Below are 23,648 nucleotides of genomic sequence, written 5' to 3'. Positions count from 1 at the left end.
TCCTTTACACGGATCAGTCGTCCTGGTCCCTTTGCAGAAAAACAGCCCCAAAGCATGATGTTTCCACTCCCATGCTTCACAGTAGGTATGGTGTTCTTTGGATGCAACTCAGCATTCTCTCTCCTCCAAACACGACGAGTTTAGACCAAAACATTCTACTTTGGTTTCATCTGACCATATGACATTCTCCCAATCCTCTTCTGGATCATCCAAATGCTCTCTAGCAAGCTTCAGACGGGCCCGGACCTGTACTGGCTTAAGCAGGGGGACACGTCTGGCACTGCAGGATTTGAGTCCCTGGCGGCATAGTGTGTTACTGATGGTAGCCGTTGTTACTTTGGTCCCAGCTCTCTGCAGGTCATTCACTAGGTCCCCCCATGTGGTTCTGGGATTTTTGCTCACTGTTCTTGTGATCATTTTGACCCCACACGGTGAGATCTTGCGTGGAGCCCCAGATCGAGGGAGATTATCAGTGGTCTTATATGTCTTCCATTTTCTAATTATTGCTCCCACAGTTGATTTCTTCACATCAAGCTGCTTGCCTATTGCAGATTCAGTCTTCCCAGCCTGGTGCAGGTCTACAATTTTGTTTCTGGGTCCTTCGACAGCTCTTTGGTCTTGGCCATAGTAGAGTTTGGAGTGTGACTGTTTGAGGTTGTGGACAGGTGTCTTTTATACTGATAACAGGTCAAACAGGTGCCATTACTACAGGTAACAAGTGGAGGACAGAGGAGCCTCTTAAAGAAGTAGTTACAGGTCTGTGAGAGCCAGACATCTTGCTTGTTTGTAGGTGACCAAATACTTATTTTCCACCATGATTTGCAAATAAATTCTTTAAAAATCAGACAATGTGATTTTCTGGATTTTTTCCCCCATTTTGTCTCTCATAGTTGAGGTATACCTATGATGAAAATTACAGGCCTCTCTCATCTTTTTAAGTGGGAGAACTTGCACAATTGGTGGCTGACTAAATACTTTTTTGCCCCACTGTATCTATATTAGCCCTTTGAGGTATGCAAGATCAATAAACAGGCATGGCAGGAACTCTAGAAATGCTCTTTATTGTAGCAGAATAACAGAATCTTGAAAGAGTTTCTCTCTGCCCCATCTTACACCAAACAAAATCAAGGCAGAGTTATTTTTGAGTTTCTATCTCATGCTTCCCTCTTTCTCAAGACTGATGAATCTTTTCTGAGAGTCTCCTCTTAACAATTTGATAATTCCTTCCCCATTTCCAAGGCCAGATTTACATTCCTTACAGTCTATTTATTCTACATATCTATCTGACATACCTCTCACTATAAACATGTATTGACAAGTACTACATCTTTGGCTGATTTTGGGCCCTCTGAAATCAATATCACTTAGTCTTGACTTAAATCCCATTGACTGCAATGGAATCCTATCTATTATGTTTTACCCATGAATTATTCCTGACTCTATCTTCAACTAATTCTACTTGACTTTTATTTCATAGGAAAAAAAAGTAACCATTCACAATTTGCTGGTAGAAATGTGATATAGATAGGTAAACAGATCTTACTGTTTCCTTGATGAAAATAAGCAAAAATATAGGGCAGGGCTTAAGTACACCTACCTCTAAAGTATTAACTTTCCCACACTGGGTTCTGAAAAGGTGTCAACTAGCTCTATTCTTCTGATTAAAGAGGCTACCTTAAACAAATAAGCAATGAATACATTCCAACCATTAGTTATATTTGGTATTTCTGTTATCAGAGCCTTGCAGCCCATATCTTCTCCTTTAGGGTTCACCCCTCCTATCTAACTACAGCAATTTCAATTCCTCTCAACAGGTAAATCAAAAGCTATTTAAAAGTCAGTAATCACTGCAAGTGTTTTACGGTAAACATTCAGGAAAATAATAAAAGCAAGCTTTGTTTTATTGATCCAACAAAACAGACTACATGATTTTGAAAAGACAGAAATCATCTTAATGGCCAATTAGACAGTCACAAATACATAGTTTACAATTACTTCTCCAAAGTTCCTTTCCATACTACCTACCTCTCCAATCTCCATCAATGGCTCACTCATATCTACACCTCCATAACCATATTGAAGATCAGCTTCAGTCAATTTGTTCTTCTTAATAAACTGCGTATTGAGGTATCTATGAAAAAAAAAACATTTCTTATCAGATATTTTCTAAAACCGTTCTATGAAAGAGAAAAAGTCAGGAAACGCACAGCGTTTTTTCTATTTTTAGAGACAGGGAATGCATATGCATTTAAGATAATGAACCTCTAACATGTCCCAGGTTTGGTTGGTCCTCAATTTTGGCTGAGTAACTGGAGAAATCAGTTGGCAGAGAGAGCATAATAGCACTATACAAACTTACAATCTCTGACAACCTTGGGCTTTTAATCCAATCACTGCGGCACTATTCCCAAGTAAGGTTTCCCACAAGTAAACCAACCTCTGTAGTTAACACTCTGTGGCAAGGGAACTGCCCTGGTGAACATGAGATGATGTAAAATGTTCTCAAGTTTAAAAATTTTTTCTTCTTCTTGCCACCCCAAGGCAAACTGTCATGTAGAGACCTAGAAGCTTCCTGCCTAATTAAGACACTCAAGAGCAGGCACATCTGCCTTTTGATGAAAATAAATAAAAGAGCAGAAGTGTTAGGCATTGGAGGAGACTGTTGGCAGTTGTCAGACATTGCTGGTGTTGCATGTGTGCTGTGTAAATCCAGGCACTGCAGGAGGAGGAATATGCAGGTGAGGATCCAATAGGATCTGGAAGAGATCTGTGGAGTGGACTGGCTGGTAGAAAAGACTCCAGCATTTAGAAAGGATAGACCAGACATCAGCTTGACAAGGATATACAAGGTAACTATGACTTGATAGCTCGACAAAAGATAGCTCGACAAAGATGCTGGAATTCCAAACAGTTCAGGAAAGCACTATCTTTTCCTCTTTCTGTTCTCCTCTCTACACTAAAACAAGTCTGAGAAGTGAAAGTACTGAAGGTGTTGACTGGAGAGAGCATATCAAACCTGTGATAAGAAATACTTCTGTGAATAAGGGAGGGAGGAAAAGAGACAATTAAGAAACATTAAGAAAAAGTATAGTTTGTGGAGTTACATATCAGCTACATGTATTCTCTTCTATTGAAAAGTATAGTTTGTTAACCTAAGGTCACTCTATATATTAGAAATAAGCACAAACTATTCTTCTAAAAGCACTGTAACAAACAAACATCACTGTAATTTTAGAGAACTGTGCATATGTGTATGTAAAATTCCTGTCCCAGTTTCCACCTTCCAACACACACACCAGATTTGGGGAAACAAAACAACTTCAAACACGGATTTATGGTCCCAGTTTGTTTTTCTAATACAGCAGTGGAAGTAGGAGAAATGTTGCCTGAATACAATATATTGTCTTTTGGATACTGTGTGACTAGCCACGCCCCAAACAACTCTCACATTGTACATGTACAAGACTCTCCCCATGAAAATTTGGTGAGCATGTTAACAGCAAACTTTGAAACTGCAAATGTGCTCACTGGACCAAAAAACTAAACCAATAAGATTAATCATGTTTTCAAATTCTAGAATAAGTTCAAAATGCATTTACCTGTATAAACAGTCCATATAATCTGCCCCTTTACTGTATTCATCCCAGTTTCTATGATACATTACCAGTACTTTTTCTTCAGAGTCCAAGACTATCTATGGAAAAAATACAGAGGAAAAAAGATTAACTTTACTACTCATGCTCTATTGTATTTGAAATGCTAAAGAGCAACTTACTACATAATAGATTCAACTGTATAAACTATTTCAAGTAATTGGGAAATACCATGAGTATTTTTTTTTAACACTCCTATATCATATTTCAGAAAACATTTTATAAATAAAAACAAATAACTGTATTCTTCCAGCAGACTATAAAATAGCTCACACCATACATAATTGTGACATGCAGCATTAACATTCACTTTTTATCCATTCCATAGTTACCTTGTGCAAATGGCGTACATGATTTTCCAAAAAAATTTTAGTTTCCATATAAAGTCTCTCCCCAAGAGGCTCAGGATAGGCCACACACAAAGCATATATGTCCCTGGGTGTCAAGTCAAGGCTAAAATACGTTTTAAGTTTTCATAACTCAAGTTCTAATGAGACCTTGACAGAAAGGAAAAAGAAAACCAGTATCTTGCTGGGTTCCAAAGAGTTTGACTCATTTGTCATTCCAGCTGCAGTTCACTCTGCTGAAGAACAAGAGTTTTTAAACTTTTTCAGGCTGCAGAAAAAAAAAATCCTGGAATTCCCACTTCTCAGTGTGGAGAACACATCTGGGTGGGAAGGAGGGCATTCTCCAAAAGACAACACCAGAAGAGATTAAGTGCAAAGCATCCATATATTCATGGCATATTGTGTACCACCCTTTGGATTGTATAGTGAATCTGTGGTAAGGAAACTATCTTTCAAATCACTGTTTTCTAAAGACCAGATAGTTTGTTCAAGTCTAGAGTACAAACCTGTTCCTCACTAACCCATCGAACCCAGCAACAGAATTTCAACAAATAAAGTCTGTTGGAATACTGCCTTACTTGGGGCTAGAAAGCCTGATCCTATTGCTCAAATTTTGCTTATCCCGTGTCAACATTTTTTTGGCTCATTTAGCATTTTTGTGGTTTGTAGCCTGTCTAGGTAGCGCTGCTGTGAAAATAGATATATAGAAGGAAAGCAGATTCCTTCAGAAATTGTTTTTGCTTCTGTGTTACGTTGAAAACCATATTCATTTGGCAGTTTATAGATTACTATAGTCTTAGTTCCTAAAAGCAACACCCAATTTCTTCAAAGAATTTGGAACAGCCTTGAAAAAAAGATGACTGAGGAAGGATAAGATAGCACTTTTTAGACACCTGAAAAGATATCACATAGAGAAAGTCAAGAAATATTCTTTCTTGTTCCAGAGTGCAGGGCACAAAATAATAGCTTTAAACTACAGGAAGAAATCCCAACTGAAAGACAGGAAAAACTTCCTAACAGAGCAGTTTGACAATAGAACCAATTACCAAGACTGATGATGGGTTCCTTTCATTGCTATGTTCAAATGGAGGCTAGACCCTTATCCAGGGGGAGGACTTACCTGTCTGAGTAGTCTCTTTCAACTCTATGGTTCCATCACCTCTATTGTGGTAATTAAATAGCAAGATTTTGTGATTCAGTGAAGCCGGGGGGGGGGGGGCGATTCACAAAAGCACGTGCAAAAAAGAAGTGGTCTTATTTATTTGGCAATAAATAAGTAAGTAAGTTTTAAAAGGTCCTCTCAGTATGAACAAATCAACAGGTTTGGGGTAACTCAGACCCCAATTAATGCATGGAAAAACCAGTTATCTAATTTTATAAAATGAAGTCATAAAACATTCAGTTATTTCTAGAAACAGACTTAAGTTGTCATACATCTGCTGGGAGGGTGGCACAAACATAGCAGGGCCAGAAATATCTCACTTCTGCAGAGGTTCAGACAGAGGAGCTGTGAAGGTCAAAAGGTAAGAGAAAGTGACTTAATGCTTTAAATAAAAGTGCCATGTAGTCTTCCATTGCTGTTTTCCAAAAGATTGGAAACTATACTGGGACCCTTATCTGGCTTTCAGTTTCACAAGGAGTATTTCTTAGTTAAAAGAGGAATTAAAATCTATGCTATAAGTAAACATTGCTTCCATTTAAACAAAGAGACTGAAATAATCTATATTTTTAAGTAGGAGACAAGGGTTTTTTTTCTAGATATATATGCCACATCTACTAAGGATGATTGGATATTTGAACATTTTTTCTCCCTATATTTCATACAAAGATAATATATATCTATCAAAAACTTTGAGAATCTTCTTTATTGCTTTCTCAAAGCATAATTAAAAGACATTAGTGAATTAGGTTAATACTAACCTAGAGAAAAAGCTGAAGCTCAGTAGTGCAAGACCTGCTTTAAAGTCAAAATTCATACATGCCATTTGGAAACACTCTTAAAAAGTTGGTACTAACGTAGACAGTGGCTAGCTTCTCACATTATATTTAGCCATGCTACTTTAAGTCAACAAAACACCGCAACCTGGTACGCACAGTACGCTAAGCCACAATCCATGGTTTACAAACTGGAATGGCTGGAATCGCATGACATCCTACATCCAAAAAAAAAGAAACCACATTAGGGGTTAAGGTAGTGTGTGAACTCCACCAATAGCTCAATGGTCTCACTTGATCTACGGCTACATAGATCAAGTGATGCGTCCCTGAAAGATTCCCTTGAACTGACTTTCACTACCTAGCTGTATTTTTTTCTGTCCCACCAACAACTTGAATCTCCCTGTCATGGACACTGTCATATAATAATAAAGTTTATCATTTACATCTATGAAAAGCTGTAGATTATATCCAATGTAGCAAACTCTACACAAATAAGAGGTCATTTACTAATCTATTGCTCTTGAAAAAGAGGTTCACAAGATCCAAAAATACTAATGAGATGGAAGACAAACATCTACCATTTCCTCCAAAGCACACAAACCTCCAGTTCTAGATAGCCTAGCTTTCTTCAGAATCATTTGAAATGGAAACCTGTTTTGTGTTTTCTGGTGGAACCAGAATGAAGCTGAACAGTAATTCAGATGAGGTTAGCAAGGACAGAACAACTGGTGGGTTTGCTTAGAACCAATTGTTCTTTCCTCACAGCTAATGAGAAACTGCAGTTTGTATTCAAAACAGACAGCATGGAATCATATACTGAACTTGGTATACAGAAACACTCTTTATAGTTTAGACATAGTTACCATTCTTAGCAAATTATTAGACTTTGCTTATCCTACAGTATGAGAACCAATTTGATGTAGGGGTGAAGGCATCAGGCTAGAAACCAGGAGACAGTGAGTTCTAGTCCCACCTAGGCACAAAGCCAGCTGGGTGATGTTGGGCCAGTCGCTTTCTCTCAGCCCTAGGAAGGAGACAATGGCAAACCACTTTTGAAAAACCTTGCCAAGAAAACCGCAGAGACTTGTCCAGGTAGTCTCCAAGAATTCAGACACAACTGAATGGATTAAAAAAACAAAATCTACTGTATACACCATATCTGGCTCTTAACAGAAGTCTTGTTACAAAACCTGTTAATGCTAGGGGCTAAGGCTGAATGTGTTTTATTGCAGCTCTAGTTTCTGTAAAGAAATCAATTTCTGTACATCATTTAATCCTGTGTAACCAGTATTTGCCTTCTAATAAAAGGATACGAGAAGCGATCATTCCATGTTGCTCTTTCAACATAATCCAACATAACAACAGCTTTAATAGTTGTTAGAAGCTTGTTCCATGTTTCATCAAAATCAACTACTCGTGGTTTCAAGGACATTGTGGGGAGTTAATGTGAATCTGCAAAACAAAAAATCCAAATTATTAATTATATTTGCTGCAAAATATGACTATATTATTATTTTTCGATGATCAGTCTTATTTTTTGTTAAAATATCTATGTCATAAACATCCTGCATTATTAGAAAGGCTGATTTTGTTCAGGTACTTCCTGTGAACTTTATTACTGAACTTTACTATTTACTACTACTGAAAAGTTGCAATCACCTGTTTAGAGATTGGTCTTTAAATCATATGATCATCACTACTGCTGGGTGAATTACAAATGATGAGTGAGGGGAAAATATATTGGGTGAAACTTGAACAGATCTGATCAATTTGAAACTAAAGTATTTAGGTAAAAGAAAGTATATAAAATAACATAATATCAAGAAAGAATAGCTTATTTGTTTCTACTTATCTTTTTGCAATAGAAAATGAAATCTGAGAAGCAGGCTGGATATTATAAGAGTTTAATTGAAGCAAATAGCTAGGCTACTGAAGATGCCCTTAAGTTAACTTTCCTAAGAATTCTGGGATAGGTAACCCCAACATTAATCACAGGGGTGAAGAACCGGTAGCTCTCCAAATTATACTGGACCCCAACCTTTGTGAGCATGGTTAGTAATAACATCTAGAAGACACATGTTCTACACTTGCAATGAGGTATAGTAGTTGCTTAATCTTCAGTCATGCAACTTAGCAGAAAACGCTACTGAATGACAGAAAATGATAAGGAATGGACAATAAGAATATATGGCGTATCAATCAGTTTTATGGAGTCCAAAATTGTGTTTCTAACAGCAGTTAGTTAGATGCTCCTCAGTGACTCACAAGCACAACCTAATGATAGCAATATCCTTCATTTGCACATGGTATTAAAAAGTATACAAACTATAATTATAGAACTTTTTGCTTAGGTAAACTCATTTTGAGTTTATACATTATAGTCATAAGAACTACTGGTGAAGATTTATGAAGTGCATGGAGAAATTATAGGGACACAAAATGTACAGTTCTGAGAACATGGAAAGATTATATTTGCATGGACTGTGGCATGTATTTCTACACCTATTTATAGTGACCTATGCATACAATTAGGCCTTCACCAAACAGACAAACTTCTGTATCTTTAAAAATGTAACTGCTAATCAATTCTAGACTTCTAGAATTTGGCACTTCTGATCTTTTTGCTTCTGTTGTTGCTCAATCTTCTGACTCTTTATGACCCAAAAGACATCATTTTACCAGGGCTGCTTCTTTGACTTCTTGTGAACTCCTGCTTGTGTCATCAACGACAGGGCCCAGCTACCTTGTCTTCTATCAGCCTCTTTTTCCATTGCTTTCAATTTCTTCAAGCATCCGGGTCATCTCCAATAACTATTTGCCTTTACTGCCTGACCAAATTATTGAAATAAAACAAAAACTTGGACATCACAGTTTTGTCTCTTCTGCTTCACAGTATTAGATATTATCCTGCATCCACGTATACGTATACAGTATGAGATTTACTGCAGGTGAACATATACAAATCTGCCACTGTGAAAAGAACTATGCATATTTGCAGCTTTGAAAGAAAATGGGTAACTAAAAAAAGCCTACATATATACACTCGCATATACATGCATGCGCAATTTCTAATATACATAAAAATATATGGCACTAGCCAAGGAGAAATCTGCAATGAATCATGGTTCAGTTTTTTCTGTAAAAAATGGCACAGATTTCACCAATAACGGAGAGACAAGATAATCATGTTAAGGCAGGAGGAGTTGTAGAGAAGTAACATTTGATCAACAGGGTCTTATTTTTTTAAAAAGATTTTAAAGATTTGTGTGAAAAGACAAAAATCAGTGTTACAATCCACATTAAGGGGCACAAAGACTATGATGTTCAATTTATTCAAATTATTATTGTTTCTGCTTAATTTTCTGGGAATGGTTTTTCTATTAAAAATATTGCTTGTGGCCAATTAAAACAAGACAAAAAAGACAAATTGGTGAAGCATTTTTGTCATGAGTGCTGACCTGTGATTGGGAATAATGGTCCATAGCTACAGCTTGGGCACTTTTATTTTGTAACATTACACTCCTAGAATAAGTATAAGTGATCTAATATTTGTATTCACCATGGTGTGGTCAGCAAATTGCTTTTCCCATGTGCTATAAGCTGGGTGCCCTTCTGTATCACAGAATCAAAACTAGAGCACAATGTCCATTTTTTATCTTTTTTTCAGTGTTGCGAAAGTAAAGAAAATAAAGGTCTGGTAGATATGACATGAGGCCATCCTCATGGAGAAAACGCTACAGAAAAAGGTCTTTGGGTGTGAATTTCAAATACTCTTAGTTGTCTCAGGCAGACACAACTTTAACATCCAGCCTGCATTTGACATTTTGCATCCCTTATTCTGGATCGCAGAACAAAAACTGGCAGAAGTTGGGAGATTCCGGAGTTTGAAGGCACAACGTTGTCTCACCGAGATTAAAGGAAATAGGAATTTCGCACACAAGAAGCTCAGCAGTTTGCTTTCAGGATCATGCAAATCCTCTTTCACCCCAGCCACCGTCCTGATGAGGACAGAAACGAAAACACTGGAGTGGGCAGGACGATTCTGTCTGAATTTTCTCACTCATCCACTGACAGGCGTATCTGGGTGATGCCGGGGGCAGGGGCAGGGCCTGCGTGGTGCCTACTCCAGCATCCAGACCGAGCAGCTTCACGTCCCGCCGATTTCAGGCGGGCTGAGGCGTGACGAACCCGGCCGGGATGCCAGCCGACCCGCTTTCAAACACGGGTTCCACCATCTCCGGCTCCAGACACACGCACGCGTGCACGCATACCCACGTTCAATACCTACAGCGGGAGAGGAGAGAAGCAGGCGGTGCTCGGCTAAGGATGGCGGGCGGGGAGCCTGCTCGCCTGACCAGCCGAGGGTAAATGCATGGGTTCCGTCCCCAACAGAAGGAAGCCAGAGGGAGCCGAGGAGGGGGAATCGAGAGGCAGGGAGGCACCGGACCCTCCGGGGGCGATGGAAGGAGACCTCGCGGGGGAGGGGGAGGGAAGAGCGGCGCAGGAAGAGCGTCCCCCCCGTAGCCTCCGCCCTTTCGCTGTTACCTGGCAACAGGGGAGGCCTGGGTCAGCGTCGCGTCCCCACCCCCTCGCCGCACCGTGAGTGTCTGGCGCGCAGGCTGCTCTCCCGGATCCTCACAGGGCTGCCATTACCCAGCCGCCACGGCTGCCCGTTGAACCCCGCCCACTGGGTTCCCAGCGGCTCGGCGCGGACGGGGGAAGAGGGGACGCGACCATTTCGCTACTCTTTCCTGACGCCCCCGAGGCCGAAGGGCAGCCGTTTCTTCCCACGTTTCTCGGCGTGGCAAGTCTCCCTGTCAGGCAGCACGCCACGGGCTGAGAACAATAGTCTGAACCTTCATTACTCCTTTTTGTTCCCCTCCCCTCCCAGCGTGCGGAGAGAGTTGGTTTCGCCCGATGTATGGGACGCCAGAAGGACCAAGCAAGCACACCGCTGCCGTTCCTTCAGATAAATGAATAAATGCGGCTTCCTCCGGCGTAGCGCAGGGGTTGGATTGCGCAGGCGCAGTCGGATTTTAACCTGCGCGCGGGACCTCAGTTTCCCGGGTGGATCCCGGCGGTGGAAGCGCGCTGCTTTCGGGCTGCAGCGTGTTACTCGGCTCCTGCTCTTTTTCTTTTTTCTGAGAGAAGCCTTTTCAGAATTGGTAAGAAAAAGCGCTACATCTGCGGAGGAAATCCATAGCCCGGTTAACGCTGCTGCCGTCCCTCGGTTTCTACCTCGCCTTTCCGTCAGGAGCTCAACACACCCCTTCGCGTTTCTCCGACAACAGCCCTGTGAGGTGGGCTGAGAGAGGACGAGGACATCAGGTCACCCAGTGAGCTCCCGTGGCTTAGGGGGACTTAACCCGGGTCTGTTTATGGGCCACGGATTATGCCGTACCGGAAACTGCCGGACTCGGAGAGCTGGTGGGGTGGCTGCTCCGTTGCAACGGATCCGGCTCCGATTCATGGTTGGTTCCCTGGACTTAAGCTCTTCGTGGGCCTCTTTCTCCAAACGGTCCCTGCTGAGATTTATCCTCCAAATATTAAACGTTTGATAAGATACTGTCCTGCAGAATAAAATATTGTGTTGGAGAGTCTGCTTTGTAACAGGCCTGGGCAGAGATGACAACGGACATTTTGAAACTTAGATGAAAACTTTCCTGCAGTCCAAACTAACAGTGGTGATTCCTGTAAATCAAAATCCTATGTAGTTTGTAAGTAATCCCCGGATTTTATTGCTTTCAACAAAAGCAGGAATAGGAAGACATTTGGAAACAAATGAATGCTAGCTTTTAAAATTCACCTTTAATCTAGACCCTGATCTTCCCTGGTTCCAACAGTGAGCAATCTGATCTATAACTATTGCTTTCTTCAGTTTATATGGCTGCCCCTCTCACAGAATTGCTCTGGAGGGCTATTCTAATTCTCTGTTACTAGTCCTCAAGTGAACCGTTGCTGGAGAGAGTATGAAGGATAAATTAATCCATGTAATTTCTTTAGTGAGAATTAATCTGTCTAAACTAATTTAGAAACCTTGGTATTTCCTGGCCATATTGTTTGCCTGTGAAGTAGATCATGAGATATTACCATCATTGATTTGTTCATCTATTTCTGTAAAGAAAAGGAATACAGTAGTTTGAATAATACTTTAGTCTTTGTGACTGTATAGACATAATCCCTGTAATTTGCTTAGCAACAGTTTTTTCTGTTTGATTCTTTTCCACCCTACAGCCCTGCTATTTCCCAGTTGTCTCTTCCATGCAGGTACAGTACTAAGTTTAACCCGGCTGGCTATTTTGAAATCAGGCAAGCTGTGTACAGCCCCCTGCTGCATGTATAGGCACACACATTTGTATTCTCTGTAGGAGGAGAACTCTGTTATTCTATGGTGCAAAAAATCTGGACAAGTTGATAGCACTTTTTCCAACTAATAAAATTTATTAAAAGGCATAAGCTGTTGTGAGATGCAGCTCATTTCATCAGATGCTTGATGACCAAGGTTAGATATAATAAATCTAGAAGTTGTCTAGAATGTATAAAGGTACTTCGAATCTTTACTGGAAATGTGAACACATGAAAGGACATTTTATCATGTTTGGTGGACATGAAAAAAGCCAAAAAAAATTTGGATACAAATATATGCATTAATTCAGAAGATTTTAAAAGTTAAAGTACAACTGGAACCAGAGACTTTTCTTTTGGGACTAAAGAACAAGCAATTAGAAAAAAGTCATGGAACTTTGTTTTATATATGAAAACTGCAGCAAGACAACTGCAGCAAGACAGACAAGTATGCTCAAAAGTGGAAAGGTTCAGCACTATCTAAAATGGAGGATTTGTTGGTGAAGATGATGGAACTTATGGAGATGGCTAAATTAACTTCTTTGATCAGAAAAAAAACTATCTACATTTATGGTTGACTGGAAACCTCTTACAGATGTTTTGCATGAAATGGGGAAAAATGCACTTATTTGTGGTTTTGATTATTAGAAAAAAATGGATAATAGAAAAAAATCAAATTTTTGTAATCATAGAGTAGGATAATTTTGCAATTTATTTTATTTTATTTATTCAATTGTACTTATTTGCTGCAAAGAAAATTGGAAGCTTTCTATTTTTTACTCTTTTTCCTGCACTTTTACTTTTTCTCTTTCCTTTTTTATTGTTTCTACTCATTAGTCTGTCAGTTTTTACATGCTTTGTAAAACTTTTAATTAAAAAAATTTTTTTTTAAAAGATACAGTAAAGCTGGCTATCTTACTTTACTGCAGACATTCCAATTTGCCAAGGAGTGAAACAGGGATGCCTTTTTGCTCCCTTACAGTTTAATATTTATATAAACTTACTGGATGCTGTGCTTACCAAAAGAAGAAATTTACCCCCTAAGCTCAGGGATAGACATTGGGCAATGCTGGTGTACCCTGACAATGCAGCAATTCTCTTGCTTACACAGGTGGCCCTTAGGAGAAGCTTGTGGGCCTTAGCAGAATTCTGCAGGGAGGAAAGGCTTATAATTAATTACTCCAAAACTAAAATTCTGGTTTTCTTGGGAAGATCTAGCTGCCATAAACATCAGTGGCAAATAGAAATTAACAAAATAGAGCAAGTTCCACTTTAAAATATCTTGGAGTATTTTTTTAAGCCTCTGGAAGTTGGCAGGAGCAATCTAGAGTAGTTTCTGCCAAAGCTAATAATAGTGCCAAGGCAATCCTGGGCTTCTTTTACTTTAAGGGTAGTACAGGCATACCTACTGCCATTAAGCTGTTTAAATCTAAATCTATATCTCGCTGTACGGCCCCACAAATATCTACCTACAATGATTTAAAGCCCCTGGATGCTGTTCAAAGTTTTTGCAAGCATTCTTCCAAGTCCCATGTTGCATCTCAAATGTTCTAATTTGCATGGAAATGATCCCACCAGAGGTGAGAGTCCATGTTTGGCGATTCTGTTATTGGCTCATACCTCTATTTTCTGATAGCCCTTTGGCTCCACTAATTCTTTTTGATTATTTTGCATCAAGATGAAAAGAAAAAATCTCAGCTGACTGTGGCACTGTGGCCTCTCCACTCTTTGTTACCTTTAGGCCTAAAAAAAGTGAAAGCTAACATTCACCAAACAGACTTGAACGCTACAGGCAATCTATAAGGGTGGGTTCATTCCTGCAAACCTTTTAGACCTGCAAACTATCTGCTCAATCTGGTTTGCTCAGCATGCTGCTGAGTCTTCTTTTTGGCCTGCTTTAATGCCCTACTCTCAGCAGTATTGGATGGGAGGTTTCATAAAATCCCATTTAATGAGACAAATTGTCCCTGTAGTCAGAATGAACCCAAGACCTTAGTGCATATATTTCTTCACTGACTCTTTGATGAGAATTTATGAGTTAGTAGACCTGTACCACCCCCTAGTACAGATCAAGTCATGGTTTATTTTTTGTACGCTCAGATGGAACCATTATTACAAACAGTTGCCAAATTTTTATCAGCTATTGCCATAAGAAGGCTTGAGGGGTCTTAATCTTGGAATGATGTCACTAGGATGTCCTTTTATCCTTTTAATTTTGTTTATTTTTTCTATTTTGTTTTGACTTGTTTTGTTGTGTTGTGTTTTGTTTTCTTCTTGTAAATTTTAACCAGCAGTTCTGTAGGGTGCTTTTATTGCCCTTACTGTATTTAAGTCTGTTTTTTGTGTTCTGTTTTTTTTAATTGTAACTAGTTGCTGGTCACTGTCGTAACTAAATACAATTTCAATTTCACATCTGGCATATCTCTGAATATCTTACCAAATTCTCTTGACATGCTAATTCTGAAGCCAAACTTTCAAAAAAGGAGTACTGTGATCTTCCAAAATGTTTCTTTTTTTTATTGAACTCAATCATATTGTTTTATATGTATATCTTGCTTCTGAGCACTCAGAAATGTAATGAGTACAGTGCTCACAGCAAGTTCAGATACTTTTTCAAAGAGGTTACTGGGGATTTATTGGGTTTGGTAATACTTGCATTATTTATAAATACAAAGGCATTTAGTGGTGGTTCATAGTTGTCCTAAAGATTACTGCTCCTATAATGGTTGTCTAGAGCACTGTTTCTCCACCTTGGCCACTTGAAAACATGTGGCTGGCTCAGGAATTCTGAGAGTTGAAGTCCACATGTCTTCAAGTGGTCTGAAGACACTGGTCTAGAGAGACATGTCAGCATTACAAAATGGAGTTTCAGGCTTCAAATTTAGCCCTCTGTCTGTTTCCAGCAGCAGTTAGCTACTTCACAAACATGACCTCATAGCCAAAATGTGAATGGAGGGAAAAAGGCATGATGCTATTTTCTAGAAGACACTGCTGACTACCAGTAGTTCCCAGTTTAAGAATGGGTTCTGTTCCCAAGGTCTGTCTTAAGTCGAATTTGTACATAAGCTGGAACAGTATTATTGTATAATACTGTATAAGTAGTATTGTGTAATTACCTCAAACCATTGTGTATTTAACTCAAATCACTGTATTTAACTCAAATTTTGCTACAATAAACTGTTCTTAACTATGGTCATCCTTAAACTGGACATTCTTAACCTGGGACTACCTGTATTTCCTTAGGCTTTAGTAATCTCCTTAGTCATACCTCAGAAAGCCAGACTTCTATGGCAGGTTGGACCACATAACTCAACCTTTCTCAGTCTTCAGATGCATTTTATTACAGTTCTTATCCCCACCATACTGACTATAGATGACAGAAGTTATAATCCTGACATATATAGATAGCATTGGAAGAAAGTTGATCTGTTGTCCTGACTTCTAATCAAATAATCACTTGGTAAAGAAATACTTGTGAAGTCCTTGGGGTTCTCTGAGCTTGGTAACATCCTCAGTGCTAGAAGGGAGTCGGGTTGGCTCTCTGTTTATATACATAGTAGCTTGCCCTGTCAGTGTTGGTAGGGGCACTGTTTTTTCCTTGGTAGTTCCTAGATTAGGCTGTTGTTTACTGCTTATTTGTCTGAGTTGGTAGTTCCTTGATTAGGATATTGTTTACTGCTTGATTGTTTGGCTGGTGTTAACCCTGGTGTTAATCCCTGCTTATCTGAGTGTTGATTGCTGGCGAGGAGGTGCTCTGGGTCTTTTTCTTTTCATTGTCTCTTTTGAATAGCATGTAAATGTTGTTTATCTCTATGTGCCAGATGATGGCTGATTTGTCTGAATATCAAGTTTCCAAGAATTCCCTTGCATTGTTGGATTTAACTTGGTCTAAGATGCTGACAGTTTCCAAGTTGAAATTGTGGTTAAGTCTGTCCATGTATTGTGAGATTAAGGAGTTTTCATGGTGCCTTCTGACTGCCTCACAAATTGTATTTTTATTTTGAAGCAAGCACTGAGTGGAACATAACTTGGAAATATTCTCACATGTTCCATGTCCTAGGTTTCATATTAGGTCAGCTTCCTATCCACAGTCACCACACGGATGATGATTTTATTAGACCAGAAATGCAGTAATAGCAATAGAAGTCTAAGGGCAGACTTGGAAGAAAACTGTGGATCCTCTGTTTTGAGAGAAAATAAAGCCAAGAAAGAAATTTCAGTTGTCTAACCTGCCTTCTTTCCTAGCACCATTCTTTGTTTTATAGATAAACATCCTTCTGATGATATTATTTCCCCAGGCATGTTTTCCCCCAAAATTCCAAATTTTCCAAAAACCAAATTCCTTTGCAATCAGTTAACCACATTACATTTAATCACACACACACACAACTGGTGCATGTTCTTTTGGCCAATTTTCATAAACATTGATGGAGTGGTTTTGAAACTACATAAATGGTGGAACTATTTACCTTGAAAAACTGGTTTTCAGTTGGGAAAGTGCCTTGGGGTGGGGCAAAAATTCAGTGATTAATGAGAAATGAGGAAAGACTCTTCCAAGGGAAGACAACCTAAAGCTGTCTATATATGGCTGAACATGGTTAATGTTGTGAGATGATGCAAGTTGTGGTTCATGCAGATGTGCATGCTTTGAAACTTTATTATCACACACATCTTTTTAAATTTATTTAATTTATATGCCACCCATTTCCCCCAGAGCTCTCTGTCCTGTTGGTAGTTTGAAGGAGAAACGAGGTGTTCTGTTCTTGGTGTATCAGGCTGGAGGGGAAAATATTAGTCTTCCAGTGACGGGTAAGTAGAACAGATAAATGGTGGGGGGAGGCGGGGAGAAGCCTTTGCTATCCCTGCTTCTAATTATTATAGCGGTCAGTAGGATAAAAGAAAGCAGTGGTGTTCACAGACAGTAGAGCTGGGGGGGGGTCAAACTGCCAGAAGAATGTTACAATGCAAGCCCCACCCTTTTTCTGTAGGGGTCATGATGTTGCCCACATGCCCAAAAGGAGCAGAACTTGCACCACAAAGGTGCTTTTGTGCTTCTGACAAGAGTCTGTGGATGCTGCTGATAAAAAGTGTTAGGAACAAGTAAAATTCACTAATTTGGGAACAAAAGATTGCATTTCCCATTCTGGACTGTGCTGCCCTGGGAGTCATTCAATGGGCTCAGCTAGTAAAACCAGAATGGCATGGTCTGGAGGAAGTTCAGCATTGGTAGAAACTGGTGAGTTTTGCCCATCCATATAAAGAGTCTATGCTTCCAGAATATCATCTCTGGACTGTACCCCCTTGAAAAAAAGTTACAGCTGCTTAAGGAGGTGACTCAGTGCAATGCTTAAAGCAGCTGCAACCCTTTTCCAGGCTCACGTGGAAGCATGAAAAAAAAGTCAATCTGCTTAATGACTAGGAGGAAGGTGCTGTTCCTGGGTTTGAATGGTGTCCAATGGACTTCTTCCATTTTCTGTGATTGTACAGCCTTGTTTTTCATATCTAGTTATTCAAGGAAAGCTATGCAGTTATTAGGCTCTAATTTTTACAAGCCTCAGCTGGAAATGGCCAAGGTTTATTGCATAAAATAGAATCAGCCTAACATGTTGTTTGCATAAAATGCAATAATAAAATCATATAATCACTATACTGTGTGATCATAACACACACTTACTGCAATCATATTGTGTATTGTGAATTAACCCAAGTTTTCCATGTCAACATGATACACTGAACCATCAAGTAACCATACCGTTTGGGCAACATGCTTGGCTAGCCAGTTCTGCATGCTGTGGCAATCCAGCTGGCATGTAGGCAGCCTACTAAGCCCAAACCCCAAAGTCAATAACATTATAACTTAGTGTGCAGTCACTAATTACCTTAAAATAAATTCCCAAAGAGCCGGAGACAAACTATATTAGGAAGTAACTAACTGCATGTTGCCTAGCATGTTGTGCTAACACAGCCTAAGTGGTTAATGATTTAGTGTATTGCATCAATCCCCATGGTTGATTTGAGTAAACCGTGATTAGGATAAGTACGGGTAAGCATATCGTGGGAACAGAGCCATGTTTCCAAAACCTGAGTACGCAGACGCGTAACATAAAATCAGGTCGTCGAGCACGTTGCCTTCCAGAGACGGTGGACCACTTTCTTCCTTTAGGACTAGTATAATTGGGCTCCAAAAATCCGGCGACCACTAGATGGCAGCCAAGAGATGCAGAAACCGCGACTCCCACAGCCCTTCAGGGACCGTACCAAGTTTTGAGGCCGGATATGGCAGCCCGAAGGTAATTCCCAGTTGCCACTTGGAATTGTGGGAGTTGTAGTCCCACAGCAGCAGCTCTTGTTTCCTCAGGACCGCGTTTGGTGTGAGCCTGGAAGGCAACGAACCCGCGCTATGAGCCTCGCGCCCGCCCCTCATGGTTAGCCAATGGGAGGGGGCTTAAAAGACGGTTGAGGCGAGTTCCAGCCGTTGAGTCCCGCGGGTGACCAATGAGCGGTGGCCTGGAGCGGCGGACGGGGGGGGCGAAGCGAGGCCGGCCCAAGCCCCACCCTGCCTCCTCCCTCGCAGGCCCAGGGAAGCCGTGCAGCCGCGGCGCCGGCCGCCATTTCCCTCAGCGCCCCCTGCGGTGACGGCGCATCGGCATCAGCACTGACGTGAGGCGACGTGCGGCCTCGCCCGGCCCAATCCCTCTTCCCCGCCTGCTTTCCCCTGTGACGGGGGCGCCACGTACTCGGGTGAGTCGAGGAGGGGGCGGAGACACGTCGGGAGTGCGCAAGGCGGCCTGGCCTTTGGAGGCAGCGGCGAAGGGGTGGCTCTCGGGCCGGAGAGGGGCCGGGGTGCCGAGGACTCGAGGGAGGGGCGGGCGGAGAGGCGAGGCTGGTGAAACAGTGGTCGGGATGGGCCTTAGTACCGGGCCTTAATCCGACCGGCGGCGCTCTTCGCGGGGGTAAACTTCGCCGAGGCGAGAGGGCATTTGCGCATGTGCAGAGGGGTTCTTCGTCGCTCTTGAGTTTAGCTTTGTAGAGTTCGCTGCCCATTTGCAGCGGCAATTCCCACACTTAGAGGCTGTGAGTTTTCCAGGCAGGGTATTAAAAAAGTACAGTGCACTTTCATATGGTATTTGTTTGGGGGTTCAGTGAGGCGGATTCAGTGAACACGGGATAGGTTTAGCAGCGCAAACTTGGCTTTGTTCTTAGCCTAGTGGCCTCCAAGCATGTGGTCAACAATTCCTAGCATCCTCTAATGAATGCTCACCGTCCTGACAAAGCTCTTGCTCTTTGCCGCTGGTATGCTGCTTGGGGGGTGTCATGCCCATGGTGGGGAGGCCCAGGTCCCTGCCCGTACCTGCCAAGGAAGCTCATTGAGAGCATTTGGGCCAGTTATTTTCCCAGCCCTCCTATCTCACAGGGCGATTGTTACAGTGATAAATTGGCAGAGGGTGTGCTATGTATATTGCCTTGAATTCCATGGGAAAAGATGAGAAGTAAATCCCAAGAAATAATTGCTAGCCAGCTGGTCCAGCACATTTGGAGAACACCAGTTGGGGATAGTAGGCGTTGGCTGTGTATGCACAAAACACTAACTCATTGTATCAGTATTTTGTTAACATACCCAGTTTGTTGAGTTGCACGATACATGATGAACCATAAACTAACCACAGTTGCTAGACTTGCACAATACAGCAAGCCACAAATCTAGTGGGTTGTGAGAATCCAGATGCCGTGTGATGCCCCAAATTAGTTTCAGCTTGCTACCCTTCAGTTGTGTTAGACAGTAGTTCTCACTATATTCCGCTCAGCATGTCTATTACTTGATTTGGATTGGAGAGAACATGATTTAAACAATACTATCACTATGGCCTCAGTAGCTTTCAGGATGAAATCCTAAAACTACTTTAAAAAAGAAAGACATAAAAATGCTCTATTCCTGCAGTTGAGAGTACTGCAGTGGACTGAACTGAAGAATAAAGCATTTATTAACATGTTGGTTAATATCTTAGTGCTTTTTTGTGCAAGTTTTGTTTTTATTTTCAAGAAATGATGCAATACAACCCAATGCAGTTCCCTTCTTGTTAATGCTGCAGATATAGTTTGGATTGATGTATTTAACTTCTTGCCAACTACTCTCTGAAATTCTGAACCCAATTCTGGCAGTAAGCTCCATTGAACTAAAACAGATTGCCTAGGATTGGTCTATGAATGCTTCACATATAAGCTGAAGCAACTATCAAAGAATGCAGGAGAATATGGAGAAGTAAGGCTGGAGGAAGTAAGTTGTGAAAAGAGTAACTAGCTTGGGTACAGATCTTGAAATAATTTAGAAGGGTTTCCCTGTTAAAAAAAAGTGTGATAGTCCAACAAAGACTAAAAATGAATTGTAGATACCACATGCAATAATTGATCCACCTAACCTCATTGCAAACGATTTGGAAGGCTTTTGTTCATTTAGAAACTCGTTTGTAATAATTTTGAGTTTCAGTCAAGGTGATTAAAAGTGTCTTCTTCCAGAACAGTGTTTCAGTATTTGCTTTTATATGGGGCAAAATATCTGTAAGATTCAAAGGCATGGTCTGCTTTCATCTCCTGCACCTTAGAGCATTTAGCAAATGATAAAATACCTTGTCCACTAAAATTAAGCTGTTAAAATGAAAACACAAAATGAGAGAAGTATCTTGTAAGTCTGTTTTTTTAATTGGATTTTTTGAATGCAAAATGAAGCAGCTCAGTATACTGGAAAAAATACCTTGATTGTGTAGTTTATGAAGATCTTTATGCTTCTTAGCCCAAGATACAGCTCTGTCACCTGAAGAAGAAAGGATGCCTGTAATATCAAGATCTGAAGCATGGTTCTTTGAAATGCAGGATCTATAAATCCAGAAGCTCTTGATGGAAGAGTATTTTTTAGCTAAGATGAAAATTAGAGAGAGTTTTCTTTGCCTGCAACAGGCAGATGAAAGTCCTGTGCTGCAGGATATATGGTTGCAACTAACATAACTATTTAGTAACTATTATTAACAGGTGGTTTACAGATAAGAGATGTAAGGAACAATATACAAAAACATGCAGATAAAAGGTCCACAGATTAATGAAAATACAGAATAAAGCTAAATTAACCAAACCAAACTACCAAATCAAGGTAGTGTTTTGAGCAGCTTCCAGAAGGCAGTTAGTGTGGGAGCCAACTGGATGTCTATTGGAAGGCTATTCCAAAGAACTTGTGCCACTGAAAAGTAATAAAACTAATAATAAACCTATATTTTGGAATAAAATTTAATTGTAAAAGTATATTTTATTTACTAGCAATACTGTCCATGTTTAATTTAGCAGTTTCATTGAATCATAAATTAATGTAATCCCATTCTATTTTCTGGTATGACAATAATTTCTATAAAGGATAAAGTTGTATGTAGATTTCTATTGGCAAGTTTTTTTCTACCCAATTGGGGAATGTGTATTTTTTCACAATAATAGTTCATTTCCAAGTTTAAGGGTCCTCTTCATGTTAAAATACTTCTAAATTTGTTCAGGGACATGTTGGAATTTAAGATCAGCATCAGGTTTCACTGAAGTCCAACAGACCTGTCGATGTGTTTGTATCAACTGTGCATGTGCCTTCTCACCTGTGCCAGATGAGCATGCATTATTTACCAGATATACCAAAAGGTTTGGTGAAGACAGCTTGCAAACCACTGTTAAAACAGGGATTTCAAGTAATCTATACTGATGCCTTGAGTCACATGACCTTTGTTGCATTGCATGTATGTCCCAAAAGGTGCTTCAAACGATGCATTCATAACTATAGCTAGGGTTCTTTAATTTTTTCTTTTCTCCTCATTTCGAGTGGTTCTGTTCCATAACACTTATCAAATCTCTTGCACAGCAGTAAAAACAATGTTCTCCTTTACTCCTATCCTTCTTTTCCATTCTCTGGTGAACCCTAAGTACTGTGTTTGTAATACTGTAAATGTAGGTTGGCATAGCAATAGTTATGACATCACAAACGGAACATAACTTCACTGCAAGATTCACTAGAAGAGCGTGGTCTGGAGAAGGAAGAAGTCCTTTTTTAAAAAAATTCAATCATGAGCAAATGTAGCAAAAAACAGCATGCCAGAATTAACATAAGGTAGCCGTTATACTTTCAGCTATCATTAGAAGATGCTTCTGCATGGCAGGCATGTGTCCTATGTTACAGTAATAGTTCCGATAAAGGGAATGCAGCCAAGCATTTGATACCTACCTCATTATTTAGAGAAGTATGTGTGAATGCGTGTGTATGTGTCAAATCAAGTTCATTGTTTTAAATTTGGCTCAGCTTCAGCAATAAATTATGTTTGGACTTAAACAGTAATTTTTAATCTTTTACTTGAGAGTTGGGATCATTTTCTGGGAAATGCTGAATAAACTACATCAGCACAGATTTACATAATCTATCTAGCTCTGCAGGTACAAAGAAGCCATAAAAGTTACCACTCTAATGGAATGCATCTCAGTGTATAGGCCTTACACAAACAGACATGCCTGTTTCTTTAGTAGAATGTAAGAATTAAATGGCTTCTGCAATATACCGAGCATTTTTTCAGATATACAATTGAGCCTCATGCATTGCATTAAGCAATTTATGCAAATAAAAAGTTTTTATAGATTGAAAACAATGGGGAATGCTTGAGATTTTGAAAAATAGGAATGCAAAATTGACACATGAATATAAACAGCAGTAAAACTATAGACAACCTTATGTCTAAGTTGTTAATTCCTACAACTCCACAGCCAATTTAGTAATTGACTATGCTGACTGGGAATTATGGGAGTCAAAAGACCAGCACATCTGGAGTTTGGCTGCGTTAGATGCTACATTTGACTTGTAACATGTGGAGGTAAGCTTCAACCATATTAAAAAGGGTGGGGTGAAATATTACAAACAGCTGTTAACAAAAATGTAGCACAAGTGAAATCCTAATATGTGAGAGGAACTGGAATCAAGACCACCCTGAGAAAGAAGAGGAATGATTTACAATATGGCTTACAACAACATTCCACCATCTTCTGTTGTTGCAAAAGCTTAAGTGAATACCTATCACTTGGGTGGCTTGTGCATGTATACTGTTCCCAGAATCATAACATGTGATAACACTTAATTTTTTGTGGATGAAATTTATCTCTATCTGGTTGAAAGTATTAACTACCCAAATATCCTTTAGCTGGTGGCTAACTATAGCATTCTGCAGTGATTTTTGCCATTATAGGACCTTAGCTATTTTCTAAAATTGGACTGAAAATGTGATTTTTCTATAATTTTAGGAAATGTAAAAGTATAACCACCTTTGAAAGGAATATAAAACATTGCAAGAGTATAAGC

The 23,648-nt window shown here is 40.0% G+C and overlaps 2 protein-coding genes across 9 annotated transcripts in view; one reads left to right on the top strand and one right to left on the bottom strand.

Moving 5' to 3' along the window:
- Positions 1–10,712, bottom strand: part of CUL2 (cullin 2) — a 44,129-nt gene extending 33,417 nt beyond the window's left edge. For both annotated transcript variants that reach the window (XM_007428020.4, XM_007428021.4), the window contains exons 1-5: positions 10,484–10,712; positions 7,252–7,390; positions 3,986–4,088; positions 3,600–3,694; positions 2,026–2,131 (exon numbers count right to left, since the gene is read on the bottom strand). In XM_007428020.4, coding sequence (XP_007428082.1) covers positions 2,026–2,131; positions 3,600–3,694; positions 3,986–4,088; positions 7,252–7,370 — 423 coding nt within the window. In that variant the 5' untranslated portion in view covers positions 7,371–7,390; positions 10,484–10,712. The remainder of the gene's footprint in view (positions 1–2,025; positions 2,132–3,599; positions 3,695–3,985; positions 4,089–7,251; positions 7,391–10,483) is intronic.
- An 8,145-nt stretch (positions 10,713–18,857) lies between these two features.
- The window catches only part of CREM (cAMP responsive element modulator), a 36,217-nt gene continuing 31,426 nt past the window's right edge, over positions 18,858–23,648 (top strand). The window contains exons 1-2 of one of the 7 annotated variants that reach the window (XM_088150817.1): positions 19,038–19,236; positions 23,060–23,166. In XM_088150817.1, coding sequence (XP_088006943.1) covers positions 23,138–23,166 — 29 coding nt within the window. In that variant the 5' untranslated portion in view covers positions 19,038–19,236; positions 23,060–23,137. The other 6 variants (XM_088150815.1, XM_088150816.1, XM_088150814.1 and 3 more) reach the window with 6 other exon arrangements.

The sequence above is a fragment of the Python bivittatus genome, unplaced genomic scaffold, assembly GCF_059951505.1.
Source record: "Python bivittatus isolate LINGU-HERP-01145 unplaced genomic scaffold, Pbiv_v1 ctg000610_np1212, whole genome shotgun sequence".
Classification (NCBI taxonomy): domain Eukaryota; kingdom Metazoa; phylum Chordata; class Lepidosauria; order Squamata; family Pythonidae; genus Python; species Python bivittatus.
Note: the sequence above shows the minus strand (reverse complement) of the source record. Positions and strands in the feature narration are given on the sequence as shown.